A 22931-nucleotide genomic window follows, 5' to 3' on the forward strand; every position below is an offset into this window, starting at 1 on the left:
ATTAGTTTTATTATTTTTATTTTGCCCTTTTTTGGTCCAAGATTTACAAAACATTTTTATAATTACTCAGTTTGGAATGGGGATTCTCAACTTTTTATGAAGTTGGTTGGAAAGATGCGTTTGAATCATGAATATTATCCATAATTTATTAAGGCATAAGTAATTGGAAGCAAGTTTGGGTTTTCTTTAACGAAGACAAAAATTATTTCAAACAATATTTTGTCGTTCATTCAATTTAACAGTTTAATTATGAATAAACCGTTGTAATTAACTAAACAGCTAAAATTTGTTATCATTATTTTCATTCAAACTTAAACGTTGCTACCATCCACAAAGAACTTTAAATAATCCATCAACAACAGAATTCGGAACGCCGCACGCCTACAGCGCCTTACGTTAACCAGACAAGAACTACAACCAGCAGTCATTTTATACTCCCATTTTTAGTGTTTAGCAAGGAACAAAAAACCGGACCGGACATCAAACCGGTCGAGATAGTGGGTCAAGGGTTACTGGTCGAACCGAGGTCAGACCGAGGTCGGACCGGTCATATTAAAATAATATAATTAATTCATAATATTAAAATAAAACAAAATTCATAAATAATAATCACTAAAAAAAGATGAGAAGCTACAAAAGTAGTAGTTTAAATATTTAATAGTACCAAGCAAACATTAATGAAATGTATATCTTAACTAGGGAAAATCAAAATCATCACTAAGATCATTTGCATGGGCTGAGATGTCAACAGCTGGACAAGGAAAAGCAGGAGCAACAACATCATCTTGTAAAGGTGGAGGGTCAGCAATATTCATATCTTCATCACCTATATAAGACAGTGACCAACATTAAAGATTATACAAATAACTATATATTGGTATAAGAATAGAGTCTTAATTAAATATATAAACTTTCATTAGCACTCTCAAGAGCTGTTGAATTAGCAGTGCCGTCATTGTTAAGGACGTTTTCCAATGTATCCACATCTCTATCATCAAACTCCGGAGTGGGATCTTCTTCAGCCACCCAAAAATCCACCATATCAATGTTTTCATAGTCAATTGGATCATAACTTTTGCTCTTCTTCAATGTACTCCTTTAATGACAAACAAAATATTAGATAAATATAAATCAATTAAAAAAAAACTAAAGTTATTCACTGTTTCCAAGATTACCTATGCTTCAATCGCAGATTATAATTGGTGAAAACCAAATCATTCAGTCTTTTATGTCCTAATCTGTTTCTTCTTTTCGTATGAATTCTTTCAAATAAGCTCCAATTCCTCTCACAACCAGAAGAAGCAGAAGTTTGACTAAGAATGCGCATTGCAACACGCTGCAATTCTGGAACTGAACAACCATAATATGTCCACCATTCATCTACATAATAAAATATATTTAGTATCCAATACTATATAGAATTAGTGAATAATCATGAAAACAATAAATAATAATAATACTTACAGGGGTCTAGTTTTTGAGCAGCTTTTTGACATGAAGGCCTGCTAAAAGATTCCTTGCCTTCGCGATAAGTAGTCGCTTGTTTCATCACTAGGAAGCCATCAATATCTTCATCTGAGTAAGACTCAACCACATCAATCAAAGCCATCATTAACTTTGATTTGCTAGGACAATCTGGACCATATGTAATTGCAGGATTCAACAAATACGATGCCGCATGAAGATTGGTCTTCAGATGTCTATCCCATCGAGTTTGAATGATTCTTGTGTAAGGCTTATACAATTCCTTGTTTTTCTTAAACATCTCCTTAATTGCTATTTTTGCCCTTCTCATCCCCTCATAAACGTAAGGCAATGAAGGCTTCTCATCTGAGTCCACAATTCTCAATAATTTGATGAGAGGAGATACAATCTTCACAACTTGATAACAGTCATTCCAAAACCGGTTATCTAAAATGATTGCACTAAAATTTTTCCCTGCCTCAGTCTTTGATAATCTATGGTCCACAAAATGCTTATCAACAACCAGAGCCTGCAAGTCATTTTTATGCATATATATGCTGTGCAATGTAATAAACGTCGTAGCAAATCTTGTGGCACCAGGACGCACAATTTCTTTCCAACTCGGTCTCCTCCTCAACCATGATAAGAAAACCATATGATTATATGCAAAGATAGTTACCTTGGATGCCTTTGATGCCAGGTCTGACACATTTGGCATGCTGGAAAAGTCTTTTAATATAAGATTCAGACAATGAGCAGCACAAGGTGACCAATAAATATTTTTATACTTTTCTTTAATCAACCTGCCACATGCTACATAGTTAGCTGCATTGTCAGTTACTACATGGACAATATTCTTAGGACCAATCCACTCAATGACTTCACAGAATAAAGTAAATAGAGTTTTGGCATCTTTGACTAAATCTGAAGCATCAACAGACTTCACAAACACCATTCCGTGTGTAGAATACACTAAGAAATTTATCAAAGTACGTTGCCTCACATCAGTCCATCCATCAGCCATGAGTGTGCAGCCATTGTTTTTCCATTTAGCTCGATGGCTATCTATTAGTAACTGACATTCTTTTCTCCAATCACTCAGCAAATTGGTTTTGAAATCATAAGCACTAGGGGCTTTAAACCCAGGCCCAATTAAAGCAATACCATCTACAGCTTTTTGAAATAACGGGCAATCAAATGCTTTAAATGGAATGCAATTCACAATGGCCCACTCAGCAATCAACATTTTTACATTGTGTTTCGCTTCTTTGGTTGCCAATGCACTTTTAATACCCGGTTGAGAATCAGGGGTTGTGCGAGGAGCAAAATAATTATCCATACTCCCTATAGATTTTCTCTTTTTTGCACTACTCATGATAATTGGTGAATCAACATGAGTATCTTCAATTTCCTCTTCTATATTTTCAATGGCTTTTTTCTTTGAACACTCTTTCAAAGATTCTGTCATTCTATGACGTACATCATGCGAAACTTTTTTACAAGAAGATATTTGACCAGTGATACCAGCAAGGTGTTGCTTCATCCTATTTATCCCACCACCTCTATAACTATTACCACAAAAAAGGCAGGTGTATACATTTTGTGTCCCTTCTTTCTTATAAGCAACATGTGCCCATGCAGGATCAGTTTTTGCACGCAATGAAGAAATTGGTGTAGGAGGATTGGAAGTTTCAGTGTTGGGAGTGGAAGATTGAGTATTAGGAGTGACATTATCATTTCCAAATTATAAAAATTAGTTAACTAATTTAATAAAATTAAAAAATAAGTTAAATTAGTTATTTGTAATAAATAAGTGTTGTCTTTCCTAAAATTTCCTAATTAATCAAGTGTATTGGCTAGAACTACCATTATTAGAAGGATTACCTTAAAAAAATGTATAAATATGAGAAACAAAGTGAATTAGGATCTTATATTTAGAACCAAAATAAAATTCAAACAAGATATTATATTAAGGACCAGAGGTAGTACAAGACTAAATAATTAATTAATCTGTAAATATTAAAAAAATTAGTTAAATTAATTATTTGTAATAAATAAATACTACTACATTCGGTTCTTAATATAAGAACTTGTTTAACTTTTATTTTGGTCTTAAGTATAAGATCCCAATCTACTTTGTTCTCATATTTATATATTTTTTCTCAAGATAGTCCTTCTAATAATGGTAGTTCTAGTCAATATTATTTATTACAAATAACTAACTTAACTTATTTCTTTAATATCCTTAAAATAGTCAACTAGCTCTTATAATTATAACCGGAGGTAGTATTTAGTAACATTATCACTTGATGAAATCACCATGAGAATTAGTTGAGAGTAAAATAAATATTAGAAATAAAATAAATTAAGATTTTATATTTTTTGTTTCAAAATTTTATATTTAAAATTAAGTTAAATCTCTAACTAGTTGTCGTATCGAAAATCTAAAGTAATATTTTGGCCAAGAAAAAAGAAGATAATTAATTATCACAAACAATGTTTTTTTGGGTGGAATTGCATGGAATTTAGTTGGCCACATGTTGTTGACTACTAGCATGTACATAGCCGCTAACTGCTAATGTTTCGCGGCGCACAAATCCAATGGCACGCCTTATTTTAGAAGAAGTACTGTATCACAATTCACAACCCACACAGCCATGCGATATATATATATATATATATATTTGCCAACGCTATATATAATAATATATACAAATAACTACCCTCCTATTTTAATTATTCCTGTGATTCTGTTTCAGAATCACCCCTCACGCGCATCAACATTGTCATCCCCCGCCCGCCCTCATACTCATACGTGATTACCACCTTCCTCTGCCACCTTCCTCATCCCCTCCCAGCCTCCCATACGCGCATAAACACTTTTTAGATTTATTTATTTTTTTATATTTTAAATCCTACATTTTTTATTATTTTAATACTGAAAACATATAATATAAGTACAAAAAAAATATTTAAGATAACTAATTGGAATAATTAAAAAAAATCTCTTACTAAGCTCTTAGTCAATATTAATTTATGTAACTTATTTAAATTAATTAAGTGGCTTCTCCCACTACATTAGTTTCACCTGTCCATGTCCATGTCCATATTTGTATAATCCAGAGTCGAATGATGAATGTGTGAATTAAGGAGGGCGGGGTATCCGAAACCCCTTTTGTGTCGTGAAAGGAAGCATTAGCCAACAAAGCCAAAATCTACGAGACACCCAGAGGAGAGAGGAACAAGGTCATGGCTGGCCATTAAAGTCAAGCTAGCAACTCACCCCAGCCCAAAAAAAAAAAAAAGTACTGAGTCTCATCCTTCTGGCTATCTCTGATTCTCACAGACAGGCGACACAAACGCCACTTCCACAATGTGGACGCTGCCCCCGCCACCGCCACCAACCATCCGCCTCCACCCCACACAGTAAACTCTGTTTCCATTACTCTGTCTCTGTTTCTCTCTCTCTTTCTCTCGCCGGCGCTGCATTATCCGGCGAATGTCTGTCGGTTGTGATTCCCCGCAACCTCACCGAGAAAAACATGCAACAGACGCTCCTCATTCCTACTGAAGAAGGCATCAATCCCAGCACACCTGCCAACGAAGCGAATAAGAAAAAATCTGAACTGAAAGAGAAAGGAATTGAGCTAGTGGTCCCACCTCCCTGTCTGGTGCTCGGTCGGCCTCGGACCCAAGCTGGGCTGCGGCGCGTGGCACCTACCGTCCCTGCCTCCGGTGCCCATAACGTCGCCACCCGCGCCGTAGAGAATGTCGTCCTGAACGGAGATCTTTATACTGGTACTTTACTGCGGAATGTGCCACACGGTACTGGGAAATATCTGTGGGCGGACGGGTGCATGTATGAAGGTGAATGGAAGAGAGGTAAAGCCTGTGGAAGAGGCAAGTTCTCTTGGCCATCTGGGGCTACCTACGAGGGCGAATTCAAGGCGGGTCGAATAGATGGGTACGGTACATTCATTGGTACTGAGGGCGAGATGTACCGTGGGACGTGGGTCGCTGATCGGAAACATGGGGTTGGCGAGAAGTGCTACGCGAATGGAGATGTGTACGAAGGATCGTGGAGGAACAATTTGCAAGATGGAGAAGGTAGGTACGTGTGGAAGAATGGGAATGAGTATGCGGGTGAGTGGAAGAATGGTGCGATCTCTGGCAAAGGAGTTTTGATTTGGACAAATGGGAATCGATATGAAGGGTTTTGGGAGAACGGTGTTCCAAAGGGGAAGGGAGTATTCACTTGGGCTGATGGAATCAGCTCTACTGGGAATTGGGAGAAGAATACTGAGATGATGACGACGGCGAGGAAGAGGTCGTCGGTGGACGGATCGAGGAATGTGAATTTCCCCCGGATTTGCATCTGGGAACTTGACGGCGAAGCTGGAGATATTACTTGCGATATCGTTGAGCCATCTGAGTTATACGGTGATGTTAGTGAATCTGTTCACGGGGAGGAAGCAAATACCAGCGAGTTCCAGAAAAGTCCATTTCTGTTGGCCGATGGCGATCTGAAGAGACCAGGTCAAACTGTATCGAAGGGGCATAAGAACTACGATTTGATGCTTAATCTTCAACTGGGTATCAGGTATTTGTTCGTTAGCTTATCCGAGTTGCTATAATCTTTCGATGAAATAAATTTAAATTTAAATTATTGTAAAATTGTTTATCTCTTCAGGTACTCTGTTGGGAAGCATGCTTCGGTTATGCGAGAACTTAGGCAGGGAGATTTTGATCCGAAGGAGAAGTTCTGGACGAGGTTTCCACCAGAAGGATCTAAGTGTACGCCTCCGCATCAGTCAGTGGACTTCAGGTGGAAAGACTATTGTCCAATCGTCTTCAGGTGAAGATAGATTTACTTGAATGATTAGTATTTTTTATTTATTTATTTCCATGTATGGAAATTCGGGCTTTCGACTAATTATGCATGTATCTCCGTGGTTCCTTCTTTGTTGGGCATTTAGACATTTAAGGGAGTTATTTGCAATAGATCCGGCGGATTATATGCTGGCTATTTGCGGAAATGACTCGCTCAGAGAGATGTCATCTCCTGGGAAAAGTGGAAGCTTCTTTTACCTTACTCAAGATGACAGATTCATTATTAAAACCGTGAAGAAGTCGGAAGTCAAGGTTAGTTGCAAACCACTAGACTTGGAATGCATTAATTTTGTAAAGAAAATTATAGGCATGATTGGAAAATGCATTAATTTTGTAAAGAAAATTGTTAGGCGTCTCTGGTGAGGTAAGATCTGGCTTTCAGAATGAGCTATGGTTACTATTCTCTGGGCATTCCATAATCACTAGTGGCCTTGTCAGGTGCTCATCAGGATGCTTCCAAGTTACTACAACCATGTTTGTCAATACAAGAACTCCCTTGTTACAAAATTCCTTGGCGTTCATTGTGTCAAGCCTATTGGAGGTCAGAAGGTATGGTTTAAGATGAAAATTTTGCCCTGAAGTGATTGATATTTCAAATTGCTTGTCGCAAATTAATTAAGAAATCAAAAAAATTCTTTGCAAAACCAGACCAGGTTTATTGTGATGGGCAACGTGTTCTGTTCTGAGTACCGGATCCATAAGAGGTTTGACCTCAAAGGTTCTTCTCATGGTCGTACAACAGATAAGCCGCAGGAAGAAATTGATGAAACCACTACCCTCAAAGATCTCGATCTTAATTTTGTCTTTCGACTGGAACAGTCTTGGTTTCAGAAGTTTAAATGGTATAGTTTCCAAGATGCATACAGCTTTACATTCTCCCTTCCGTACTTCAGATTGGTCTTATGCAATGGTTTCTACTCTACTCAGGCAACTGGACAAGGACTGTGAATTCCTAGAGTCAGAGGGAATCATGGATTACAGTCTTCTGATTGGTCTTCATTTTCGTGATGATTACTCAGATGATGAAAAGAAAAGTCCAGCATATGATTTGCGTTCAGGTTGTATTTCGTTTATCTTGCTTTATAGTTTTGTCTTGTGCTCTATGATGAGTTTGATTTTACTACTGGAAACATAAAATATACTGGCTTATGGCTTGATCAGGAAAGAGAAATTTTCTTGGCGATGAGATGCACGACATGAGGTGGATACCTAGTAGCCGGTATGTCTCTTTCTTTTAATCCCTACCTAGTCGTCTTTATCAAATGAACCGTTTTAAGTTTTAGCATTATTCTCCTAGCATCTTTTTTTAGCTTCTGAAATATCAAGGAACTCCCAAATCTTTATGCAATTATATGTCAAACGTTGTAAAATTTTGGTTTGCATAAAAATTCCCATCTATTAGTTCTTTTTTTTGGAAACCAAGTCAACAATCTCATTGTTGGGTCCCATTGATGGCGATCCCTTTCACTTCCTTGCATGTGCCACGTGCTTGAGCTTTAGTGCACAAGGACCCAGGTTTTCAACAAACACTAGTAGAATACTTTTATCTTAAAATATCAAGGCGGCACATTTGCATGCAAATAATTACTAATGGCAAATTGCCACAGCTGAAAAACAAACAAGCAAATGTCTATGAATGAGCACTATATTTAACTGCCATTTTTAATATGATTTGGGAGTGGGCTAGTGAGTGTTGGATCTATTCTGTTTCGTGAGTTGTACTGAAGATGACGTGTGCTATCTAGGCGAAACAGAAGTCAGTTTTGTTGACAATAATTGTTGGTGGGGTCATTGTATTCTTCCTCATAAGCGCAAAGCTTTTGTTGTTAGCCGAATGGTGGGTAAACGAAGTAGTAATAGATGCTGAAACTTTAATCATACATAGATGTTTTGCTATGTTAGGCATGATGCTTCCTCTTCTGCCTTGTTTTTTAATAGGTGATTTGCATCTTGATTATGCAAATATTTTATGTCAGTAGATTCTCTTATAAACATATAGCAAGTAGGTGCTACTCAGCTTGCCTTGTAAAAAAAGTTAACCTCCGTGAACATTTGTATCGAACTGCTAGGTTGTCACATGAACTTTTAGCCAAGTTTAGTCAATAATCCATTGCTGGTTTCTGATTTTGAGCATAATCATTCTCCATGTTTATATCAGGGAGCCTCTAATCCGGTTAGGAACAAACACTCCTGCCAGAGCCGAGAGAGTTTGTAGGATAGGATTGGAGCAAAAGGGTAGTGGAAGTAGCAATTCATCTCCTTCGGATGGTGGGGGTGATGGTGGTGAGATATTGGACGTCATCCTCTTCTTTGGTATCATTGACATTCTCCAAGACTACGATATTACCAAAAAGCTAGAACATGCATACAAGTCGCTGCAAGTGGATCCCACCTCCATCTCAGCCGTTGATCCCAAGCTATATTCAAAAAGATTTAGGTTTTTCATACACAGAATCTTTGTAGAGGACAAATGACACGCAGGGAAAGAAAGTGACAACTACTGGAATTGAACCAAGACTAATTTTGAGCATGCTTAAGGGGACACAACCCTTATCTCAGCAGAGAGGACCCCTACAGGGTATGTATATCAGTGAATTCTGCAAACGAGCAAAGTTTGGAGTTTCTTTGTTGATGGCTACATTTTTCTAATAGCCATTGCAAAAAAGAAAATGGGTAGGGGAGGAATGTCCCAAGCTCTATGAATTCGGTTGTTTCATTCTCTTTTAACCTCTTTCAAACGCTTTTTAGGGTAGTATGTATTTGTTCTTTCATTATTTCAAAAAAAAAAAAAGGAAAGGAAAGGAAAAAGAGTGGGGGAGGGGAAAAAAAAGAGGCATGGATGTGATTTTGGTTTTTATTTGGGGAGAGAGATTGACAACTTAGCTTGTACATCCCAGGACATGTGGTGAAGCATATGTATATTTTTTTTTTTGTTCCATTGCTTTTTCTTGTGGAAGATTGTTCCTTGGGGAGAAGGGTATAGCGTTTAGGGATGGATGAGGGGAGGGGAAGGGATTCAAATTGTACAGACAGTCAAAGATGTTAAGATGGATAATGGAACTGAGAATTCATTTTTGGTTTTTTTATTTGGGCGTGGTTGGATCTTAAAAAAAAGAAGAAAGAAAAAAGACATGGTTGGTCTGAATATGAAGAAAGAAAAGTTGGAGGCAGAGGACCCCTCGGTCTGTGTCTGTCTGTCTGTCTCAGGTACTTCCATTCAAACGGCTTTTTTTTTTTGGTTTGAAACTTTGGCACAGAGAGAGAGAGAGAGAAGGACATGAAAAGAAGAGAAAGCAGAAGAAAGGGGCGGGGGTGTGTTTCCTTTGGCTCATGCCCTTTCATTGTCAATGAGGGAAGCCAAAGTTTGAAAAAGCAGAGACTAAAAATAATGGCGTGGCGATGTCCCTTTTCTGAAGGCTTCTTTTTTGAACCAGCATACGACAAAAGCAATACTACCGGTTTGGACCATAATGTGAATGGTGGAGTCACTGATGGTTAGTTCGGCATCTGCTGTGTTGTTGGCTTGCCCTGGCGGGGCCACGCCCAAAATGTATACTCTATAACGTAACTTGACTCTTTAACAGACCACACAGATGACTCTTTAACAGACCACACAGATGACTCTTCAGTACTCTGCAGCCTTGGTAACGCCGAGGGTCCTCAGACTGAATCCCCCAGATATGACGCAAAACAAAACATTAGCCCCTTACCATTTCTTTTGTTTTTGTCACCACCAACACCAACCCCTGATTGGTTCCATCACATGAAATATTTATTTATTTGTTTATTTTCATTGTTACAAGGCATGACAGATGTTAGTTGTTTATCAAATTATTCTCATTAAACTGCTTTAACATAATTAAAAAAAAATCATCAAGTGAACTTACAACTCAACTTAGGTATAAACAATTATTTTATTGTTGATGATTTGTTAATTAAATATCCCATCAGTCTTAGAGAATGTTTTTTTTTAATACAATTCACCTTGTTAAATTTATCATATGAATGTATAATTGTACTTCTCATTTATTTTTGTAAATTGTTATTTTCTTAAAGTTAGAGAGTTATTAAATTTTAAAATAAACTTAAGAGAAAACCCCAAAATAATATTTCATGGATTTTAAAATTACAAATCAGTTTTATTTACTACACTTTAATAGCAACTGATTATACTTGAAAAGTAGATGACAACACATTTTTGTAATAATTCTTGATTTGAGATTTTAAAATTCAAGAGGTTTTTTATAATAGAATTTTTCTAGAATTAATGATATTTAAATTTTTCTTGCTTCTGGTGAAATATACTGAAAGCAATTAGCTTACTTTAAATTATGATTTAATAATCCGGTCAAAAAAAATATGATTTAATAAGAAATAGGAAGGAAGAAGGGCATGTGGGCAAAGAAGATCAATCTAAAGTGCGCAGCCAGTTTTGATTTTGGAATTTGGCAGCATATGGCGCTGTTATTTGTGTGTGTCGGGGAACTGTCACTCGTGAGTTGTGAAAATTCCAATTCCTGAGCCAAAATCTGCCAACCTCTTGTCTATTTAGCTCCTCTCCAAATTTTTACCTCTCTTCTTGTTTTTTTCGCCCGCCATTCCCATTTTACTTCACCTAAAAGTAACCCCAATTGTATATTTTTTTATTTGGTGTCATTTTTCAACACATTTCTTCCTCTTCTTTTTTTAAATACCAAAAGTTATTTTAGAGTTCTTCTTGCTCATGCTGTTTTCTTGACTTTCAGGGAAAGTGATTTCGGATATTAAACATTTTGTCTTGATGATTAGGATGACGAATTCAGTTGTCTTAATAAAAAGCTATCAATATTTCAAAAAGAACTGTTTTTCTATACATTTATCTATTAACATACTTATTACTCCTCCGGTCCTTAATATAGGACCCAATTGGTGAGTTAGTTTTGGTCCTAAATATAAGACCCATTTCTCATATTTATCAATTATCTCTAAATTACCCCTATGGATACCCTTTCAACCATAATCAAGTAGAAGAGAAAGATGAGATATTAAAAAATATGATTATGGTATTTTAGGAAAAATGTGTCATATTTCTTATAATTAACTAACTTACCTAACTTCCTTAATCTAATCAAATTAGGTAAATGGGTCTTATATTAAAGACCGGAGGAGTACAATATTATTATTGATTATTGATCTGCTGGTCAAAAAAAAAATTGAACTGAGTTTAAATATTGCCTGTTTTTCTTTCCACGTAATTCATTTTTCCAATCACAAAGTTCGAATTCTTGACTTCGTTTAAAGAGAATTGACTCACTTTTACTACACTGAAAGCAGGGTTGGTCAAAAAGTTTTTTTGAAAAAAAAGGGAAATTAAATAAAAAATAAGTTTATTTCCCCATTTATTAGATGGTGAATAATTAGATTAGGTTAATAATTCTGCGTCTCAGTGTGCGCTATATCGTTATATATGATTTGTGCCCAAGAGAAGGCGAAAGCGTGAAACTCTAATTTTGACATCATTATCATCTATAGCAACTAGGGCTGTGCAAAAACCAAGTGATCCAATATAATCTGGTCTAACTTGAATAAACCTAGTTTAGAAAAAATTGACCCGAAACAAGACTGGACCAGACTAGACTGGATAGGTCTCATCGAGCTGGACTGGACTAGGGACTGACTCCTCAAACCAGTTGGTCCAATCCAGTCTAGCCTGTTTTTTTTTTTAAATTATTATTTATATAATTTTAATTTGATTTAATTTTTCTACATAAGTTCTTTGTCTATTCAAATAATCAAGATTTATCTATTAATTTCCTAAGTAATGAGCATGCGTATATATTTTCTACAATATAAGATCTACATTAATGAGGATTAATTAATAAAACATGACATTATTGGGAAATTGAAAGAGAATGATCAAATTTGATGAACTTTGGATTAAAATATGTGCAAAATTTTATATAGTAAATTGTAATCTTGCCTCTATTGAAGAAATTTTTTTTTAAAAAAATTAAATTTAGGTCCTAGACTGGTCTAGGCAGTCCAAAAGACCAAGTCCAGTCCAACTTGACTTTGGGTTGATATTGGACTGGACCAGACCTTGGGCTATCTTTTTCGGCTCGAGGTCTTTACTAGACCAGATTTCGGGTTAATAACAAACCTAGTATAGTCTGGTTCATACACATCCCTAATAGCAATGATGTTTTTTTTTTAAATGAGATTTATTGAATCATAAAAAAACTGATTCATTCTCTAGTACTTAATATAAAAATTAATTGAAAAATTGAGTTTGTTCATAAGTATATGATCTTAGTTTACTTTGTCCCTCACACTGGTCATTTTTTTTAACCCAGCCCTATTAATTGCATGAAATTTACATTAAATGAAAGTTTAGATGGAAATGATCTAAGAGAGTATTTTAGAAAAATCAACATAAATTTATGGCAAATAACTAATTTGAGCATATCTTATATTAAAAGACCAGAAGCAATGCTTTATATGTTTTATTAATGAAGGGAGAAATAATCTGTAAGAAAAATGGGGCAAGGGGTGTTTCTACTTTCTTTTTCCTCAATTTTCTTTCACTTCTCATCTCAGCCATAAAATTGAGATTTTAAAGGTTTAGATTTCATATTTATAAAATTATGAATAAAACGTTAAATTTTCAAAAATAAATAAACAAAACTACTAAATTTTAGTTAATATAATTAAAAACAATAATAAAAAATACTTTATAAAATTATTTTCAAAAACATAAAATATGGACCATTAAACTTTTAATCTTAATGATTGAGATGGGAAGTGAATGAAAATAGAGAGAAAGAGAAGTGGAGAAACTCTTTGCCCAGAAAAATATTAGGTCCAAACATTTATTTTTGTCATACTATAAGACGATTTGTTTTAAAATAGATGCAATAAGTCATTTAGTGGCATGAAAAATTTTCCATAAGTAGGAGTTTCCAGTTTAATTCCACTGATATTTGTTGTTAGCATCCACCCTTGTAATTAAAAAAAAAAATGCAACAATAAATAAAAAATAACTGGGAAAAAAAAAATCCTCCGGCACAGTTTGCTTTGGAAGCTAAATTGGGCCTCAATGAAATAACCAAAACTAAACTGGGCTTCAGAGTCATGCAAAACGACACCGTTTGAACCTGGGTCGTTGAAGTGGGTCCGTTTCAAATCACATGGGCCCCACCAACCTCGCAATTAAAAAGCAAACACAAAATACGTGGACTCAAAAAGAATGGCCGCAGAAGTTTGTTGTGGCTCCCTGCTCTTATCCGGTGAAGCTCAGTTGCACCACCATCAACAACGGCAAGCAAGACGGACCAGAACTCTAAGAACCACTAGCAGATTACAGTTCTCATCTTCACTCTCTCTCGTTCCCCTCGAAGCTTCCTTCTCTTCTTCTCTCTCCAAACATGCTTCCTTCTCCGCCACTTTTCGCGTCAATAGGTTCAGAGTGTGCTGCCAGGTTGCTGGTGGCGCCTACGACCTCGAATTTGCCGCCAAAGTTGGCCAGGACCGTCTGTCTAAGGTTTGAGGTGGACTTTTTAGTTTGAATAAAATTGTCAGTGAAATGTTCTTATCTTGGATTTTGTTTTTCCATTTCCAGGTTCCTATCTCTAATATAAGGAATTTCAGCATCATTGCTCATATTGACCATGGGAAATCAACCTTAGCTGATAAATTGCTTCAAGTGACTGGTACTGTCCAACAGCGAGAAATGAAGGATCAGTTTCTTGATAACATGGATTTAGAGAGAGAAAGAGGCATCACAATTAAGTTGCAGGTTCACCTTTTATTACCTTATCCTCTTTGTGTCACATTTAAGCAGCACTCTTGCATTTTCTAATATTAAAGTTTCTTCTAGTCTACTTTATATATCGAGATGCAAAAATATGTATCTCGTGCGTGGCTGTTTTCGTTAAAGTGTGCATTCTCCGAGCCTCTTAATCTGGTCTCACCGTAAGGTCCGTCACTAGAAAAGTGGCATATGTGAATGATAGGAAAAGAAAATAGCTTACAGTTTCTCAATTAGCCGAGTTTTGTAATCTCTCATGAGCTACAATCTTTAGGAGTTGGGGTTTATTTCTTTACTTGATCCGGGAAATTGGTAAAATGTACTTTTGATTTCATGTTTCGATAACGTCACCTCTATGCAATGTTAGAGAAAGCATTTAACTAGACTTGATCATGGCAGGCAGCTCGAATGCGGTACGTGTTTGAAAATGAACCATATTGCTTAAATCTAATTGATACTCCAGGGCATGTTGACTTCTCTTACGAGGTATGTATGTTTATTGCAACATACTGCTACATCTTAATATGAATTATATGAACTACTATTTGCAGCAATCGCACCTCTTCTTTTTCTCTCTGCTTTGTAATCCATGTAGAAGCTACTTTCAGACGTAAGCAATGTCGTGGATTTCCCATTAAACAACTTAACTCCGCCGTCAAATAGTATTTTTCTCAGACCATTTTTTTTAATTTGCAAATGGAAACTTCTGAATACAAGTGCTTTCCAATACACTAGTTTTCCTGATCTAAACGTAACTGGAAAAAAATTACTAGTTTTGGCGATGTTCTCCACTGCCTTATCCCACGCTTAGTTGGTTTTATATTCATTGCTATTTTTACCTTGAGAAGATGTTCAAAAATATTAACGGAAAATGCATTTCCTTCTAGTTATTTTTGGCTTTAGCTAATGTATAAAATGACGACAATAACAACAATAAAATGTCTTAAAATGCAATAAACTTCTTGCTATACATGCTAGACATAGTATGCTTGTTGGTCATACCCTGAGTCGATCTGAAATCTTAATGATACATTATGATACAAGGTTCATATATTACAACTAGATAATAGTACATCTCCTTCCCTGTGCTGATATTTTTTATCAGAAGATGATAAAAATATGATATTTTTATTATTATGATTTTTTTTCATACAATTTTAACTTTCATCTACGCCTAGGTTTCCCGATCACTTGCTGCGTGTGAGGGTGCTCTTCTTGTTGTAGATGCTTCACAGGTGAACCTTTACATATTTAACTATGTTTTTTCCCGAGCTCTAAGATATATCACACACTGTTCATCTTTTATGTTGAACAGTTGAAGTTGATGTTAAATTATTAATAATTTAAGTTTATGTATTTAACTATCAGGTAGTGCTATATTCTACTTTGCCTTTATTACAAAAATTCTTTCTGAATAACAGGGAGTTGAAGCGCAAACACTAGCTAATGTTTATTTAGCCTTGGAGAACGACCTTGAAGTTATACCAGTAAGGATATGTCATCTACTAGTAGCTTAGACATGCTTGTTATAATAGTTCATGGATAGATTCATTATTTTACATTCATGTTACCTATATAATGAATTGGAGTTAATGAAAGTGGCTAATACTTAAATGCGGACATTACGTCATGTGTATATCCACTATGTTCTCATATGAACAATAGGTTTTGTCAAGTTTTTGGCTTATTACGAAGACAATTGATGGAACCATATATTTTTCTGTTTGGTAAGAACAATTTCTTATCCATTACAGGTTTTGAATAAAATTGATCTTCCAGGTGCTGAACCAGATCGAGTTATGAAAGAGATAGAAGAGGTCTGATTGTCAACGTAGACCCACTATAAAATGAGACTGTAAATTTATCCACTTTTAAGTGGGCAGGATTCCATGGCCCTGCCTTTTATTTGTTTTTTCTCTTACCATCAATATTCGTTCTCTTATTACAGCTGTATCCACATGTACTAATTATTTAGTATTTTTGTTGCTATATATTAAATTATTATAGTTATTCCCTCTGGTGGGATAATACAAATTTGACAATTTGTGTTTAGCTAGAGCATTTATGCATAATCATTGCAAGTTTCTCTGTTCTATATCTTGGAATTTTTAATCAGTTTTACTGGATGACTCTTTATGTTGAAACATTTAGTTGATTCCTCTGTAGATTGTGGGGTTAGATTGTAGCAATGCAATACTCTGCTCTGCGAAGGTTAGCTCTCTGTCATTAATTTTTGTGTTTATACATGGCTTGTCTTTTTGACTGATAAATAACTACAGACAAGTGGGTCATTATTGAATTTATGTATTTTATTTTTTAGGAAGGAATAGGTATAACTGATATTCTCAATGCAATTGTTACAAGGATTCCACCTCCTGCTGAAACAGCTGAAAGGCCATTGAGGGCTTTAATTTTTGATAGGTATGGACATTTTTCCCTCAATATTGTTAAACTTAATTCGTTGAAAGACAAAATAATAGTATCATTATGTTGCATGTTGGGAAACTATTGAGACTTAAGATGCTACCTTAGTTCTTGAGGCTGTCACACCTAATAACTAGTCTTTTAGTCTTGTGTGTTAGCTCTCCTTTTGCTCAAGTTTATATAGGTGATATCATTAAGTTTTTGATTCTTGGTGCAGTTACTATGATCCGTATAGGGGTGTTATTGTATATTTTCGAGTTGTAGATGGGACTATAAAGAAAGGTGACAGAGTTTATTTTATGGCTAGTCAGAAGGTGATGTATTCTTCCTACTTTTTTATATCCTCTATCTTAGCCACCTGACTTTTACATTATCAGTCTTCAGTTATCCATTGGAGTTGAGTGTTTATAATTTTAACCTTTTTATCCACTGCAATTTAAAGAGCATGCTGGCATTTTTTGTTACTGGAATTATGTACTTTTGGCTGAGCAAATGCTATAACACAACAGGATTACTTTGCTGATGAAATAGGAGTTTTGTCTCCCCGTCAACTTCAAGTTGAAGAATTGTATGCGGGTGAGGTAAAGTGATACTTCTTGATAGATCACTTGTCTTATTTGTTTCTGAGTGATGTAGATCTGTGATATTATTTGTGTATTTTAATAGGTGGGCTATCTTTCGGCATCTATAAGAACTGTAGCTGATGCTAGAGTGGGTGACACTATTACCCACTATGGTAGACGGGCAGAGAACTCTCTCCCTGGATATGAAGAAGCCACTCCCATGGTTTTTTGTGGCCTATTTCCTGTTGATGCAGACCAGTATGTTATCTCTCTTTTGCTTTCCTAACCCCACCCCAATTCCATAAACAAATGATGGATTTAGGTACTCTTAAGTTCTCTGGATTAATTACATTCCTCTACTTTGTTGTCAGGTTTCCTGAGCTACGTGATGCACTTGAGAAGCTACAGCTCAATGATGCTGCACTGAAGGTATATGAATTAGGCGATACAAAGCAGGAAGCTGTTTTTCTTCTTTTTCTTAAAATCTTTTTAGCTGTTGGTGCTTGATAGCATTATATTAATGTGTGTGCATGTACGCATATAGAGGGATTGCAATTTGTGCATCAGAATTAGCATACTTTAAAATTGTTGATTCAATATATTTTTGAGTTAATTACATAGACCGCCTCCTGGTCTTGCTGAAATCACATAAACCTCCCTTTTGTTTTCAAAATACATATGGATCTCCTATAAACCAAAAATTATGCTACAATTCATTTCCTTTTTTCAATAATAAACTAATGTAGAGAGTCTGTTTTGTTTTCTGGAATCCAGTTTGAACCTGAGACTTCAAGTGCCATGGGATTTGGCTTTAGATGTGGGTTTCTTGGACTTCTCCATATGGAAATTGTTCAGGTTAGATATCTGCATTTTATAGGTTGGATGCTCAAACCCATATCTACTCCCTGAACTTGAAATTATCTTCACAAAAGCTTTATATTACAGGAAAGACTTGAGAGAGAATACAATTTGAGCCTGATAACAACTGCTCCAAGTGTTGTATACAGGGTGAACTGTGTAAATGGTGATACTGTAATTTCTTCTCGATCCTAAACTCACTTTTCATGACGTAGTCTTTGTTATCTAAATTATTGATGCTAATTGGATACCCTTTATATTTTCTAGTTTGACGTTTTTTGTTGCAATAATTTCATTAATCTCAATTATTGTAGGTTGAGTGCTCAAATCCTTCTTTACTCCCTGAACCTGGAAAAAGGAAGTCAATTGAAGAGCCATTTGTTAAGGTTATTTCGTCTACTTTGTGAAATCCGTATCCCTGATGGAATATTTGAAGTAATCCAGTCTGAATACATTGACTATTCCGTGCTGTAAAATCTGACGTTACTTTATTTGATTAATGTGTGCAGATTGAAATGCTTACACCAAAGGATTACATTGGTCCACTTATGGAATTGGCTCAAGACAGAAGAGGGCAATTTAAAGAAATGAAATTTATCACTGAAAACAGAGCATCAATCACCTATGAATTACCACTAGCGGAGGTGATCTCTTGCTTCTTCTTTTTTTGTCACTCCACTCTAAAGTCTCTATATGTACTTATATTTAATGAGTTTTGGCCTCTCTATATATACTTACATTTAATTAGTTTTGGCCTGTTTGCATCTCACTCTATCTGTGAATATCAATTTTGCAGATGGTTGGTGATTTCTTTGACCAGTTAAAGTCCAGAAGTAAGGGTTATGCTAGCATGGAGTATGTTTTTATTGGGTAAATACCTATGAAGGCTTTGTTTCATATAAATAAGCATATGGCTTTTGCCTTATTTTATCCATTAGATACGGGAGATATGCCTAAAGTTGTGACTGAACCGGTATGCTGTCGTTTTTAAAAGATAACCAAATATAATTGTAACTGCAGGCGTTCCATTTTGACCTCTATCTCTTTTCTTTTCATAATATAAAATATCTGCTGGTTCATGTAAGTAAATGCGGCATTGTTCTAAGTGGCCTTTCAGTGTACGTGTCATTACTAGCAATATCAAACTATTATCCAATAGATGATGCGTTTGTTGACTTTTAATACATTTGACTTTGACGAAATTCATAATACATTGGCTGAGAGTTTAGAAACTGTCAATGTGTTATAATACTCTGTTTGCTGACTTAGGTACACAGAAAGTGATTTAATTAGACTTGACATACAGATAAATGGTGATCCAGTGGAACCATTGTCTACAATTGTTCACAAAGATAAGGTAATTTTTTAACCCTGCCGAGTAAATGGACGTTACCTCATCATATAAATAGTCCTTAGCTCTATGCAATGGTTGGAAATAATGCTGTTGACTTTTCTATTTTTTCTATATATTTTTTGAAGTCTCTCTCCTGTTCTTGATTGCCAAAGCTGACTCCGTCCCGGATTTTCTTCATTTTGCCAATCTGGAGGCATTCATTTCCTGAAATGCTAATGTTTAAATACGGTGGTCATGCATAGAGAAAGGATCAAAGTAATTCCTAATTTTAGAATTTGTCAACCCACTGAGTGGAAATTTTTTGAGGGTGTTAAGAGTCAAGGCGAAAGGAAATGGACTTGCACATAAAAGTGAGATACTTTAGAATAGTTGGTAAGGTTAGTTGGCAAAAAGAAAGAAAGAAAGAAAGAAAAAGAAAAAAAGAGAGTAGTTGGTAAGGTTTGTATGCATAGTTTGTTTCGTTGGTTAATAAGAAAATGTTTTGATATGCAGACTACAACAACATCGAAACAACATAAGTTATATGCTTCTCAAACCTCTAATCTCACGATGTTCAAATCAATCTATTAGTAGTTATATCCATGTCTTGTCCCTTGCTTGGAAGTCTTGAGTCATCACCATCTCAGTCTGTTGGGTTCAAAATGGAAAAATTCAGGATCATTTCAATAGAGTTAGGATGAGAGAAAAGAATTCAAGAGTATTTTATTCATTGTACTCAAATATTTATGTAGAGAAGTTGACAACTTCTTTTATATTTTAATGTGCGTTTTATGAATTATTTTATAGATTTAAATCCCAGAACTTACAATATGTATTTACATATGACATTTACTTAGGAAGGATAAATATATCACCAAGAACCAAGTCACAAAGATATTTAGGGGCACAATACGTTAGTAATTGGCAGTTCTTGTTGACTTCATTCTATTCACTTCATGTTGAATGTATCTATGACATAAAAGCGCGGTTTTATCTGCAATTGGCTATCATTTCTAAGCACAGTATGTTTTGGCGTATATGAATGCTTGCCATTCATCACTATATTTGAAAGATGCCTTACAGTTATTAACTTTCCTGAATTCTTGTCCTTGTATTATCAGAAATTCAATTGAAGCTTAAATTTTCAGGCATATTCAGTAGGGCGGGCTTTGACTCAAAAGTTGAAAGAGCTCATACCACGTCAAATGTTTAAAGTTCCAATTCAAGTAAGATCTATACGCTCTTTACTCTTTCATGTATGATTCTTTAGGGGGCAAAAAAAAAAAAGTCTGACACTCCGTGTTCATGAGATTTCTAACTGGATATTTGGAATCTTTCTTTTCCCATTCAACTAACTCCAGCAACACATGCTGGCAATCTTGTGCCAGGCTTGTATAGGTTCAAAAGTGATTGCTAGTGAGGCTTTATCTGCAATAAGGAAGGACGTGTTAGCTAAATGCTACGGTAAGACAGACTGCCTAGGGTTTGGATTGTAATTCTTTTTCCCCCTCTCGAATAACTTTTACCTGGACTATTTAAGTCTTTCCTGTTCCTTTAATGTATGCATTTTGAGGGGAAATCCATGCAAATATGAAGAAAATAAGATTCCCTCTCGCATGATCATTATGTTCCCCATTAAATTCCTTACTCTATTGTACCTACCCTGATTCCTCTTTATTTATATTTTCTCTTTTGATATCATTGTTCTAGGTGGGGACATTTCAAGAAAAAAGAAATTACTTAAGAAACAGGTACTCCTCAAATTCTGTTGACTGTCATACTATCTTTTATGGAGTATTGAGGCCTGTTGGTGGCTCTGAGGCCATCAATCGATATTTTGCAGTTAGATAGGTGACTACTTGAAAGTTTCGTGTTCACGTGATAGTGTTTGGAAATGGAAAAAGATCAATTGCAATTTTGCATATTACAATAACTGTCGTCTCGGGCTCGGCTTATATTCTTTTAGGGGAGGCGCAAAATTATTTTTGTGAGAATGAGACGACAAAATCCGCATGCGTGATTATAGTTTTCATTCCAAAAATTTACATGAGATTGCCCCTATGAGTGTGCTGCCATTTGTGTAATCAGGCTGAAGGAAAGAAAAGAATGAAAGCGATTGGTAAAGTTGATGTGCCGCAAGAAGCCTTCATGGCAGTTTTGAAACTTGAAAAGGAGGTGATATGATTCCGTTTGTATGGCTTGCAGCATGATCTAAATTGGGAAATATGTCAGAATCTTGGTGTATCATAATTATTATTTTGGGAATAATGATCCGCATTATGTCTGTTTCAAGGGCAACCAGTTGCATTTAAGATGCTCCATTTCATTTTACTTTCGGCTCATGTGATGCTTGGGAATCTTGTCAAAACAAGCCGTTATTAGTAAAACGATTTCTCTACCCTACTCCATAGGATGCAGTTGAAAGAAGGGTAAGACACAGGAATTTTCTATAGTAGAAGCTTCTTTTAATAGATGACACACTTTTTCCTCTCTCCCCAATTCTATGTTATACTTTTATTTACAGTGTTAAAATTCGATTTCTTATTAAGAGATGCGTGGGAGACGATAAAAATAGACTCAAAGCTTCTTCAAAAACAAATTTCTCGGAAGTTTCGAATCGCATATCTAAATTTTTACCATTTCAACAAATCTCTAAGGTCTCGTTTATTATAGAACATTAAAAATAAAGAGTAAAGATTGAAAAGATATGTTAAAAAAAAGTGTTTATTATGAGTGATCATTTGTTATTTGGAATTGGACGAAAGAATTAGAGAAGACCATAAGAAGATGTGGTATTTTCTAATCCTAATTATGTAGAATCGCCTAATCTTATATAACAAAAAATTATTCATACTGAATACTTTAATGATTTTTTTCAATTACAATTCTAATCTTTACTTATCATTTTCAATGCACCTTACCAAAAGGGATCTAAGATCCCGTTTGATTAATACTCCCTCGCTTTCATGTTAGTCGTCACAGAAATGCTGTTATCCATGTTTTATAGTAGTACTTGTCAATTTTAGTTTCTAAGATTGCGTTAATCTTTTTATTTCCTGTTTTGCCTCTTGTTTATTTCTTGAGCGTTGTTCAATGCTTTTATTCGCGGAAGACTGAGGGTATTTAAAGAAGAAAAGGCTAAGCTTAGTTCCTTAAATTTGTAAGTGTATTTTCAATTCCTCAATTGTAATATTATTAGTTTCTTTTAATGAAAAATGCTGATTCATCAAACTTCAGTGATGACTGTCCAATTAAATGTTGATAAAGTTTATTTGCAATTTAATCTTGTTAATATATCTTTACATTGACAAAAGGTAACATTTTATATTTAAATTAAATTTGTCTCTTTTTCAAATTTAAATATCAAAATATTACTTTGCCGATATAAAAAAATATTGTATTAAAAATGATGTAGGCATTTTTGTCAGTATTTAACTGCACATTCATTGCTTAAATTTGATGACTGAGCATTTTTCATGGTGTTAAAATTGAGGTATTTTTATAAAATTAAGGGACTAAAATAAAGCCTGGGGTAAACATAAAAAATTCCGAACGTATACTTTTAAAAAAAAGAATATGATTAATTTTACAAAACCTGATGTTATTAAATGAT

General features: G+C 35.1%; 3 protein-coding genes across 3 annotated transcripts; 2 read left to right on the plus strand and 1 right to left on the minus strand.

The window, feature by feature from the left end:
- Window positions 1-695: 695 nt before the first annotated feature.
- LOC114742128 (uncharacterized) lies at window positions 696-2932 on the minus strand. The gene is made up of 4 exons (XM_028930391.1): window positions 1465-2932; window positions 1176-1380; window positions 912-1096; window positions 696-826 (listed from the first exon to the last, which is right to left on the minus strand). The coding sequence occupies exons 1-4, from the start codon at window positions 2930-2932 to the stop codon at window positions 696-698; spliced, it is 1989 nt and encodes a 662-aa protein (XP_028786224.1).
- A 1748-nt stretch (window positions 2933-4680) lies between these two features.
- On the plus strand, window positions 4681-9150 carry LOC114742130 (phosphatidylinositol 4-phosphate 5-kinase 1-like). Its single transcript, XM_028930392.1, has 8 exons — window positions 4681-6064; window positions 6155-6319; window positions 6441-6606; window positions 6793-6903; window positions 7003-7196; window positions 7282-7412; window positions 7516-7573; window positions 8513-9150. The coding sequence occupies exons 1-8, from the start codon at window positions 5007-5009 to the stop codon at window positions 8826-8828; spliced, it is 2199 nt and encodes a 732-aa protein (XP_028786225.1). The 5' UTR covers window positions 4681-5006; the 3' UTR covers window positions 8829-9150.
- A 4429-nt stretch (window positions 9151-13579) lies between these two features.
- On the plus strand, window positions 13580-21810 carry LOC114742131 (translation factor GUF1 homolog, chloroplastic-like). Its single transcript, XM_028930393.1, has 22 exons — window positions 13580-13873; window positions 13952-14128; window positions 14540-14626; window positions 15319-15375; window positions 15562-15627; window positions 15895-15957; window positions 16307-16351; window positions 16461-16561; window positions 16782-16878; window positions 17074-17145; window positions 17231-17385; window positions 17499-17556; window positions 17902-17982; window positions 18073-18159; window positions 18300-18371; window positions 18495-18629; window positions 18782-18855; window positions 19255-19342; window positions 20467-20544; window positions 20707-20782; window positions 21029-21069; window positions 21407-21810. The coding sequence occupies exons 1-22, from the start codon at window positions 13580-13582 to the stop codon at window positions 21500-21502; spliced, it is 2100 nt and encodes a 699-aa protein (XP_028786226.1). The 3' UTR covers window positions 21503-21810.
- Window positions 21811-22931: the final 1121 nt, after the last annotated feature.

The sequence above is a fragment of the Neltuma alba genome, unplaced genomic scaffold, assembly GCF_004799145.2.
Source record: "Neltuma alba isolate B1F8T4 unplaced genomic scaffold, ASM479914v2 tig00003660_pilon, whole genome shotgun sequence".
NCBI classification, from domain to species: Eukaryota; Viridiplantae; Streptophyta; class Magnoliopsida; order Fabales; family Fabaceae; genus Neltuma; species Neltuma alba.